This window comes from Seriola aureovittata, chromosome 16 (genome assembly GCF_021018895.1).
Source record: "Seriola aureovittata isolate HTS-2021-v1 ecotype China chromosome 16, ASM2101889v1, whole genome shotgun sequence".
Taxonomy (NCBI): Eukaryota; Metazoa; Chordata; class Actinopteri; order Carangiformes; family Carangidae; genus Seriola; species Seriola aureovittata.
The window spans coordinates 14,149,845-14,161,775 of NC_079379.1; the positions used below are offsets into that span (position 1 = coordinate 14,149,845).

At 39.5% G+C, this 11,931-nt stretch overlaps 1 protein-coding gene across 1 annotated transcript in view; it reads left to right on the forward strand.

Annotated features, from left to right (window-relative positions):
* Nucleotides 1–1,616: 1,616 nt before the first annotated feature.
* The window catches only part of necab1 (N-terminal EF-hand calcium binding protein 1), a 26,424-nt gene continuing 16,109 nt past the window's right edge, over nt 1,617–11,931 (forward strand). Inside the window, exons 1-5 of the mRNA XM_056398590.1 lie at nt 1,617–1,772; nt 3,909–3,933; nt 6,298–6,406; nt 9,539–9,564; nt 9,856–9,953. Of these exons, the coding sequence (XP_056254565.1) occupies nt 1,683–1,772; nt 3,909–3,933; nt 6,298–6,406; nt 9,539–9,564; nt 9,856–9,953 (348 nt within the window). The 5' untranslated portion in view covers nt 1,617–1,682. The remainder of the gene's footprint in view (nt 1,773–3,908; nt 3,934–6,297; nt 6,407–9,538; nt 9,565–9,855; nt 9,954–11,931) is intronic.

Genomic DNA, 11,931 nt, shown 5'->3' on the forward strand with positions numbered 1-11,931 from the left:
CCTCAAAGTTTTACTAAGTTTTTCAGTAATTTTGCTTAGTTGCTTTGCTCCACTGTTATTCTAACATAAATTCTGGAAATAAGTTGTATGGTCATCAATCATTCAGGGAAGATATGTCACACATAAAATATAATGAATCAATTTTTGATTGAAAAAAATGTATGGTGACATTCAGCTGACCTTATATAGGATTTATAGTATGCAACAGAGTTTGATATTCCCATACACATATTCTTCTGTATTTCTGTGAGAATACGGTATAATATCGTAGCCTGAAGGGAATATCCCTGCTTGGCGTACTTACCATAAATTCATAATGAGGGGAGTGAAGCAGACAATGAGTGCATTCATGCATCCACCACCGCTCAGCCCCTGGCTCTCCCAGCTGTGGGTAAAGAAACTCTTTAGGTGGTAGTCCTTAAAAAACTTTGAGTGGCCACTGCTTAGAGTTTTTCTCAAAAGCTTTCTCATTCATGTCCTAGACTTCTGATGACATTAAATGCTTTAATCTTCAGACATTCAAACGATTTGTTTGTGCTGTATGTTGGAGAAAAGTATGTTTGTGTGCTCTCACAGCACTCCACTAGATGGAACTGTTACACAGTTTTACAAACAATTGTGGTGTCTTTCACAATATAATTTATGTGATGACTGCCCCCCAAAAAAACATTTAACAGCTGACAATCAAATTCATTATCAGGTTCAATTGAGTTCAAATGAAAACATCCTTATCATACATTTGGGGCAAACCAACAAAAGCTATAGTTTTAAAGTTTACACACTGAAAATGTAGTTTAACCGGCCTTACCAGTGTATTTTCCCTCATTTGATTTTCTGAATATATTGTTGGAATAAATAAATATCAGCAACAAAAGTAAATGCCAACTAAAATATGTAAAAAAAAAAAAAAAAAAAATCCTAATCACTGCGGTCAACTTAAACAATACGAAAACAAATAAAGACTGACTGAGCAAGTGTAACAATGTCTCAAATGTTCCAGATCACGTTATTACATGTCAAGGGGCATAGAAAGGACATATGAACGATTTCATTCAAGCTGAAATGACCTTTTATCATTCTTTGTGTCAACTATATATAGCCCTCTTATTTGTGCACATATATACAGTATACAGGCCATTTGTGCAGCTCATTTTACTGCAGTCTATGTGATTATCCAGACATGTTAATAGATAGGAGGGAGGTTTCGTTATAGAAGACATTTCTCATTGATTGCTGGAAGTTTATTAGAATATACACCACGATATTGGAGTGACCAGATTTGGACTCATTGCAGCGGCAGCCAATTCACTACTGTGTCAAAACACACAGACACAGCAAGTATAAACCAGGAATTGTGGTGATTTTTTTTTGTCAAAATAAAAGCATAGCCTATGTATTTCCAGTGTTTATTGTGGGCCTATTACAAAGAATACCCTCAAAGTTATCCGCAGAGATATGAAATTGTATTTGAGTTTTAAGACGTGGAGAGAAAGCATTGCAGAAAATAGTCATTTTTATGATGATATTTTATAAAGTTAATTGTGAAACTTTACCCCCGGAAATCGTGTATTTTATTCTGGCGGGATTGACAGCCGCACAGAGTCGATGTTTCTCACCAGTGAGTGATCGGAGGTTCAAGCGGACACATTCCTCTGCAGTTCACTACTGAAGCCACATTTCTGATGATGGATTGTTCAGAGGAGGTTCAGTCTGTGTCTCAGGAGCCCAGCGCTCAAATGGAACTAAAAAAGGGAATGTCGATTTTCATTGACGTAAGTAAAACATTTTTTAATCCTTACTCACAGAATAAGATTGATTTAATATTCACTGCTAACGCCTACACTGAAGTATCCGCGCTCCTTTTGATTTTTGATTAAGTGCAGAAACTTAAGTTTTATGAAGGACTCTGTTGTCATTTAATTCCATTACCTAACTAATAATAGCCTATACTAGCAGAAAAATGTAAAAAATATTATTTGAAAAAAAACATGTTTAATTCCTTTTATAGAAAAGAGATGCATTTTTAATTTTCAAATCCAAGTGTCAGTGATTTTAGTTATTTGTTGGAGGTTTTGAATCACCTGATTTAATATGGATCCTCTAATGTCTCTAATATATGCAGAGTACAGAGGGTTCCTTGTTTTGTGTAATGAATTAATTTGACAAACCTGACCTTCTTGGTGTAGAGAACTGAAAGGCTGGCCATCCGTTTATATGTCAATGTTCAAAACCAAATGTCAAGTTATTGAAATGCTGGAAGTCCACTTGTTTTCATAAAAGTCAGGGTGTTATTCTTGTTGACCGTAATAAGCCAAATCTAGTTCAGTTATGCAAAACATTATATTGCCATTTAAATCCAAAAAGTTACAATCTTTTAGTTCTTGGAATAAGCCTACTATAAGACTAAGATTCCCAAAACTTGCATATCTCATTGAGATGGTGAGGATTTACTGTAGTCTAATTAAAATCTTATGATATATAGTGTATAATATATATAAGTGCTTCTCTCTCATGAGCTTTTTCTCCCCTGTTTCATGCCATTGCTTATATCAGCCACTTAATTATATTTCCCTCATACCTGCCCTCTGTCTCAACCATAATTCTGTGGGCTGCCTTCAGTGTTTGAAAGAGGCAGGAGAGGATGCACACAGGGGAGCAGAGACTTATTAAAGGCGGGAAGTCTTCCAACACATCAGATGTCTCACTGATGTTGAACAGGGGCTTTATCCTCTGGCACTGACTGACAGGGAATGAAACCACTGCTTGTCGTCTTCAGAGGCGAGCTGGTCTACAGAGTGTTGCTTCTGTTATATCTTGACATCTCCTGTACAGGTTTCAGCCTCAGTCTGCTGCGTGTCATTAAAACACACATACTGGCTCCAAACACACATTACCTCCTGGAACAGGTTGCATGTGTTGTTTCTCCGTGTGTGTTTTTCTTTATCATTTTGATGCTGTTGTGGTGCCAGAATTCCACTTCTTAACAGATCTAATAGAGGAAAAAAAATCCATTCCCATTCTTGGTTAAATTAATTAATTAGGGGACTTGTTGGTAAGAGATTAATTAGGATGAGTTGATATGATGAAACCCAGTCTTAGGTCTTTACAGGGTTCAAAACAGTGATGGAGTTATAAGTGTGACCTGCTATCTGAATCACAAATGTCATACCTACATTGGTTAAAAGGAGTGGGAAGTGGGAAGCAGCCCTGTAGATGAGAGAAGATAATAGCTGTTAATCAATTATTATTTTCATTATCGATTAATCCACAGATTATTTTCTTGGGTAATGGATTCATTAGTTAGTCTATAAAATAAATTTAAGAAATCACAGAAACTGTGAAAAATACTAATGACTGATTACGGATGGAAGATGAGTAACAGGTAGAACTGAGACAGGCAGAGAGAGAGAGCAGGTTTCTATGAGTTTTGGACTCAAAAGGAGCAACAAAGACTGATTAGGATGAAAATTTGAAAGAACATAGGACCGACTGCCGAGAACTAGAAGAAGGTGGGTATGTATCACAGAGCTCGAGCAATATAAAAGATTATACAGTCAGATTTAGCCTGTAGTGATGATGTGTAAATACACTCAGAGCCTGGTCAGATTCTACTTCACAAGTGCAAACATGACAAGAAAAGAAAGTGGGCGATGCTATTTTGAGGTTGGTGGTTCGAGCCTTTTAAAGCTGATGTGGTCATTGCCACTCTGCCTTTCATCTCCTCTGGACTGTGGGACAGCTCTATCAATAATTTAATGACACACTGCTTTTGAGAGTGTGATCGATGACCCCCCCCCCCCCCCACACACACACACACACACACACACACGCACACACACACACTTTACTTTAACTTTGATGATGTGAAACCTCTGTTGACACCCCTCTTTTTCCCCCTCTGGTTGCAGATTTTACGGAGAGCTGATAAAAACGGTAAATATTGCACCATCCATTTCCTTTCAGCCTCACACAAACACACTCATCTGTCTTTGCCAATATTTCAGCCTCCTCTTTCTTGTATGTGAAAAAAGATGTACTGTACTTTCTCAATGAAATTCTGATCATGACTCTCTGCTGATACTCTTTCAGTTTCCATGGAAACAGGAAACTGACCTGAGGAAAAACGTCAAAACCAGTTGTACTAGTTGGACACATTTATCATAACGGTTCACACTTAATAGCTGGAGGGTCTGGGCGAATTCTGCTGTTGTTTCACTTCCACTGTCTTGTGCATTGTAAACATACAAAAATACATAGTTTATTTTGTTGTGAGCAAAGGACAGCACGGGTCTGAACCCAGGTGTCTGCCCATTCATCCTGTTTCCCTCAACCTAAATCCTCTCTGGTAGAAATGCTGGGAATCTAGAAAGAAGTGAAATAACTCTGTGGATCTCTCGTTTTTTTGGCACGCAGGCCTTGCTTTATACAGTCAAGTCAGACTAATAGACTGCTCTGCTTTTCTTGCATTCAAAAACTGAAATAAAACTTCCTTTGAATTCCAGTAATAACATTTTTAATCAAATCACATGTATCACTTTTTGTTCAAAAAGCACTTTCCTTCATTTTTGAGATTGTGATTGCTTTTTCTTTTCTGGAGGAAGGAGACAAGATTCTCAATCACTCAAAGGAATAGTTTTTGGGAGCTTTAGGGAAATATGCTTATTTTGCACACAATCACAGTAGTTATGCACATAAAACAGAAGAAATAAAGACTTGAAGTATAAAAAAATGTGCTTTGGATTGAATTGACTTTATAGAGTGAGCGCAACACAAGCTGTTACATGGCTTGTGTTGGCAGCTGGATTGGTTAAAGCAGGAGTGTATCTGTTCGACCAGATGTGCATGACACAGACAATCATCTCATCTAACTCTCTGCAAGAAAGCTAATAAGCGTGTTTCCTAAAACAACAAACCAGTCCCTTAACTTTCTGTTCTAAAAGTACTGTTGCCTGTTTTATATATACATTTATACATGTACATGTATGTATACATTATTTAAATGTACTTCATTAGCAACCCTGAAATGCAAATACAAGTGTAATATGCACTTAAATGCTACAGTAAGAGATGTTATCTGAAGCCCCACAGTAATGTGTCTAATCTCTCAAATGGACTATTTTCTTCGGTGGGAGAAAGAAACAAGATGCCTCTATGGATAACCTCTTTTCATACAATAACAGTGTTGATGCGCTCTCTGCTTATATGCTCAAGCTACTTTTTTTCCAGAAAAATTAAGTATCGTCTGATGAAGGTTTATAAACTAGAATCCTAAATCTGGACCGGTCTATCATTTCCACTGCATCCACTGTACTGCTGCGATTGCAGGCTATAAATCACATAGCCTAGTTACCCTACAGACTGGAGCTCATGTAACCTTGCTGACACACACTATCACAGTAGAAGTGAAATATGAATATTTTCATTGTTGGTTTCACATGGTCACACCAGAAAGATTTGACTGTTTTTAGATAAGGAACTGGAATTAGGTTTTATCTGACGTGTTAACAGACGAACTGACACTACACATCTTGTAGCATACATTTTAAACATACTGAATATAGATGATCCGAAATAGCTGCTCAGAATTCATTATTCACATGACATGACATGCTTCATTATTCATTAAATGCCCGTCCCACGCAGTGAGGGATTTGAGGTCTTGTCATGCAGCAAGATAAGAAATCATCCCATTTGTTTGTTTTTACTGTTGTGCAAACAGCAGCATTTACATACAAGTCTGTTCCAAGATTATTTCTGAGCTCATCGACTGTGAGTCACCGTGTGCTTGTTTTACGCGCTTGTGTGTATATGCGTGTTTGCATTCGTACATCCTTCAAAAGGGGCTGTTGCTCACATCATCTGTAGTGGCATGACAGTCGTACTGAACCTCAACTCCACAGCAGGTCAGCAGGGAAAATTTAAAGATCAGGCACCTCATGTCACACAAAGAGTAAGACACTAGTGGAGCCACAATTGTGTAAAAAACATTTTGTGTGTGGATGATTGCCTTTATTCCATCTTTTGCTGATTCCGCCCCATGTTTTTTACATCAATTTCCCAGTGGAACGGCAACGAATGAAGTCTCTGCTATTGACCAACTTCACATCCTTTCACCTCCATTTTCCATCACACCTACTACAGACACAAAACCGAGCTGCTTATTTGATCTCGATTTGTCTGTGATTTATGTGAGGAATGTTTTTAGGAAATGGTCACCTCGCCTCACAGGACGCCGCAGTCCTGACTGAGCTGTCCTGACACCTTGCTGACAAGTCGCATTTGTGTTTCTGCCCCCAGACGATGGGAAGCTTTCCTTTGATGAATTCAAAGCCTACTTCTCCGATGGAGTCTTGACAGCGGAGGAGCTGAAGGAGCTCTTCCACACAATTGATACCCATAACACAGAGTGAGTCAGTTAAATGCTTTATCTTATAATTATTTTTATTCCACTGAGGACAGAACTGAGATATGCGTGATGGATGAGAGGTGGATGTCAGTGAGATGGTTCATACTACATGCTGTTTGGACAAAATGAAACTGCAGTGGCTACTTTAGCCTGTAAAGTCTCTTGGCTGTGAAAAGGCAGTGGACTGACATGTTCAGGAAGCAGGGGAATTTTTGACAGGGGTTTTATTTGAAGATATCATTCACAAAATCACAGCAGGTGATTCCCATTCAGACGATACATCTAGTTAATATGTGCTTCAATGTCTGGACACACTCTGCCAGCCTTGATGTTTTATAAGAAATTCTGTTGGATTTGTTTCGCATTGTATTATACAGTGTACAGAATATAATATGTAGCATCGAAAAAGAAAGTGACTCTCGTCATATGAAATATTTAGAGGGATTGGGCCACATTCTGATGAGAATTTTCTATTTATTCATAAGCTCAGTATTGTTCAAGTGATGACAAGCAGACCAAGATGTGAAGAGAAGCACTCCGGGCAGCGTGGTTGCGTGTTGTGTCTCTGCAGGACACAGGAGGCTTATGTCAAACAAATCTCTCCATTCGCCTGTCAGCCTGTCTGATATTTTTATATCTTATACATAAGTATTTAAGATAGGCTTGCACATATATTGCAGCAATGCAATACAATATTATTGTTAAACTATTTTCATTTTATTTTAGAAGCTCCCAACCATCTTCCATCCTCTGGCCTCTGCTCTCAACACTGTGTCGAACACATCATTAGACTTTCTACCCTTATGTGTCTAGTATAGTATATATATATGTATAGTCCCATACATCCAGAATTACCCTAACAACCATCCTAAACACCATAGATACCACTTAGCAACACTCTAGCAATCAGTCAGAACAACTTAATAACCACAAGAACCACTCACAGACCACCAGTGATGCACACCACTGCAAGATGTATACCATAGATAATATACAAGGATATGAACACAGGCATGTATGTTTTGGATTTTATTTACATTTTGTTTTTACTGTAAAGCACATTGTAACTTTTGTTTTGTTTTTTTGAGGGTGCCATACAATAATAATTATTTTTATTAGTCCTACATAGCAACTATAATACTTACTTGATAACCATTTTATTAATTATATAATACACAACTTTAATTTCCATGTCCCTATTCAATTATATTCTCCTGATCCAAAGGCTCAAAATGGAGATCTAAATGCACACCATCACTGCTTTGCATTTGATGTGATTTGAATCCAAGATCTCATTAAATCATTTAAATGAATGTGAATATTGATTGTGCCTGTTGTGCAGCCTTGTTCTGTAGGCAGCACGTAAGACTCTCCCCCTCAGCAGCTGAATCCTGCTCACAGCCACATGATGGAGGCAGGGAGATCACTGTCAGGAGAGCAAACAACACGAGGTGATACAGAAGTGACTGAAAGTAAATTAATACTCTGTCATCGTGGAAAGACCAGTTATTATCCACTTATATTGCAGGTAAATAGTAGTGTAGGTTATCGTTACCCTCGTGGAAGATGGAAGGTGTATTCTAGCAAAGTCAAACCGGGGGAGAGGGGGGTGAGTCCCTGAAGCTGTTGTCACTGTCCAACAACTTGAATGTCAGAGGAGGACTAAAAGTCTGCAGCCAAACACCTTAACGTCATTGTACCGCTGGGACACATATAAATGATATCATTAATGTTGGAGGTATCCTTGTCATGTCACACTCAAGCTGAAAATCTTCGCCGTCCTTGAACCTGTTGACTCCGCTCAACAGGTCAGCTTTGGGTGAATTTCCCATTTGGGCCAGACTACGTTGGGCATTTTGGTGAACTCACAATAATAAGATGAGGGTCTTGGACCATGAATGCAGTGGCCATGAAAAGCAAAGATGCCAGATTGTGCAGAATGATATTACCTGTAGCGCAGTAGCACACAGGCTGGATATTTGGATGCTGGGTGGGTCTGTTGTCCTTTTTAGGGTTCACCCTTTAACAATTCGTGGCTCACTGTTGTGTCAGTCATTACCAAGACCTTTTTCAAGTTTCACTATCTTAATTCTATTTTAACAGTCCAGAGCGCACGGTCTGAAGCGCATGCCACAAGTTGCTGGTCCATCATGCAGTCGGTTTCCGCTGCATCAGGATAGCAATGCGCCGACGATATACTTCCTCCACCACGGCTTTTATCCATTATAAAATCTGTTATCCTCATTATTAGTAATAATTAAATAATAAAAATTGCGGATGGAGGATTTGTCGTTGCAGTTACACGCAAGGACTCAAATGTGCAGAATGAATGGAAAGATGCACTCGTTCATCATGTTTCTAATAGCCTTTACAGTACACTTGTATTCAGTGCTTCAACTTGTGTGTGGTCCATTAGTAAATAATGTACCTTGAAATGTCAAAACAGCCAAGTTTCCTACAAAACAAGTGAGAGCTTTTTTAGTCTGTTGCTCACTTTAGTGTCTAACCTCTGCTTTACCTCCTCTGTTCTTGTCTGTCCTCTGTGGCTCTAAGTGTTTTCTCCTGTTTGGACCAATTGATTGCTGCAGCACTTTCCCCCTTGTGAATGACAGTGTGAAATACAGTCAAAACCGGTGTCATTTCCCCCGGCCTCATTCACTGTTACACGGGTGTCTCCTTTGTGTCTCTTGAAGCTCTCTGTGCAGGATACAATGAATAATTGTCCATTTTGAAATGTTCCCTTCACCATTTTGTCCTCACCCTTTTCCTTTTTCTGTTTCTCTCTCTTTTTCAGACACACATACACACTCAGACCTCACTGAAACACACTCATGCTTTGACATTCGTCACAAACAGCCAAAATTCCCCAAGGGGTTTCTGTTGAAGAACTTTCTGCCGGGCCTCTGGCACACACCTCTGGGGTCAAAGATGAGACTGAATTATTCAGTTATTCGTCACGTATTTTACTCGCTCGCATTTGTCATCACACGCTGATTCATGAAATCACAGTCTGTCCAGGAAAAGTTTTGCAGAGATGAAAGATTATTCCGTCACCTCCTTTATCCTCGGTAACATCTGTTTTGGAGAAATTCTTTTTTTATCTTAATATCTCTCTCATTTTTTGTCTTTCAGTAATGTGGACACTGATGAACTCTGTGGTAAGTTGAATCTTAATCCAAATAAATGCAACTTAGAATTTAAGTAATAAGAAGCCTGAACGTTCTTCTTGCTTTACCTCACAGTCGGGAGCACCACAGACTCAAACGCAGTCTGACATTTTCCCAGCATAAGGAAAGAGCCATGTTAGACGTAGTCACATGCTCTATGACCATGTGTGTGACTGAGGTGTCACACCAGTGCTGCTTCAATAAAACACCTAAAGCCCCGTCCACGTGTTTAACTTACAAAATGTTTCCTTTTTTTTTTCTTTTTGTCTTCCTGCTGTGAAGAGTATTTCTCCCAGCACCTCTGTGAATATGAGAATGTTCTCGCTGCCTTAGAAGACTTGAACATGTCCATACTGAAGGCGATGGACAAAACAAAGAAGGTAAGATCTGAATGAGCAGAGAATCTGATGAGCTAGGATCATTATTAACACGTGCATGTCCTTGGTGGACACTGGAGAGCCTGTCACCACAGTAAAGACAGGGTTAACAGAGTGTGTATGATGTGTGTGTGTTTCCCATTTGACTGAGTTATGACTTTGAAAACAAGGGGTGTGATGTTTGTGTCACTTGGTTGACAGAAAAAAAAAAACCCTGCTAAAAAAAATCCACTAAAATTACGATGCCTTGCGTTTCCTTTCAGGGTGCTCACATCACATTGACATCTCATGCCGTGCACATAATGATAATAATAAGAGATGTTTGATTTACTCACAGTTTGGCCTGAGCTTCATGCTGCAAATCTCTCCCAGCATGCTCCTGTGCTGCCCAGCTTGCTTCCTCAGATCTCCCATTAGTCAGATTTCCATTACAGAGCCATAAAGGACAAACCAGGACTCATTCAGAGCTACTAATGAACCCCCAGAACAAAACATGTTATGATTCTTTTTGGGCCTGTTGCCAACATAGACAAGGAATTAAATGGGTTGTGGGTGCATTACTAAACAAATACTCCTTTTGATCATTCTTTATAGCCTCTTGATCTTACTGTGGCGCATTGGCTAAAGCCGAGTACCTTTTACATTATCAGAGAGGAGAAGAAGACGGATGAGGGTGGCAAGGGAGGGCGAGGCAAACAGGCAGAGATGGAGGTAAATGTTCAGAGACGACAGAAGGGAGAGCTTATTTTTCTTTCTGCCACCCTCTCTGCAGTGTCTCATCTGACACATATGACACACGCTGTGAAGCTCAAATCGCCCCTCAGATCTGCGCCGAAACAGACATGTCACATTGAAAACAGAGTGTGGGAGTCGAGCCGCTCATTTGTCAGTGGTAGTTTTTTATTGGCACAAAAAAACAGGTTACATGTGTCGACATCCAACTTTAGCACCTAAAAATTGTGATGACAAACGTAAGTGGTAACGGCAGATAAAGTTTTTGGTTTAGTAAATGTTCGGACACTTAATATGTATGTATAAAATCACTTTATACCATTGAAATGGCTTTTTCACTCCGAGCAAAAGGCCTTCTTCTTGAAATAGATTTCTAACAAGGTTGGACCTGCAGGAGCACAAAGGAAATGAACCATACAGATACTTTTGCAATCCCCTCCGCAATCTCTCATAGACCTCAACATGCGCCGTGCTCCGATGAGGTGCGAAAATCAAATTGCACCTCAAATCATTTTCTGTTCTCCAAGAGAATAGTTGAGAGCAGGAAGTGAGACAGCAGGAGAGAAAGAGGAGAAACAGCGAATGCAGTGTGGACGTGTATTTTAAGGTCTTGCTGTGGACTTTTCAAAGCCGAAAAGTCAGCTTTCACAAAGTACACAGGAAAAACAGGACAAATGCATTTTTTTTCCATTAACACTCACAGACATGCAGTATGAAATGGAAATTTGAACTCAGATGAAAACAAATTATTCTGCACAAATTGAGCAGAACTGAGGAGTTATGGACCTAAGGAATAACTTTCAACTCAACTTTCATCGTGTGTGAAGCCACAAAATGAATCACGGCACAAGAAAAGAGAGAAGACATGTATGATACGCAGCATTTCTCTGTTATCGAGCATTGGCTGAGCAAGAAGGAGAACAGATGCTGCATTAGTCAGCTCAGTCGTCTCTGTTGAACTCTATATGTATTTGAGTGGGTGGTCTCTGGCTGTGGATGTGGGTGAGGGGGCTGGCTGCATGTGTGTGAGGTGTTTCTTTTTTTTTTCTTGCATTGGATGATTGTGTGTGTGTGTGTGTGTGTGTGTGTGTGTGTGTGTGTGTGTGTGTGCATGAGCTAATTTGTGTGCTGCATGTGGTTTTGTGTGCACGCGTCAAACATTCATGCACATGTGCGGGGGAGCTGGAACTAGATTGTGCCTCTGATTCAGAGCCTGAGATGTATACGTATCTGCTCGGCTACACTTGAA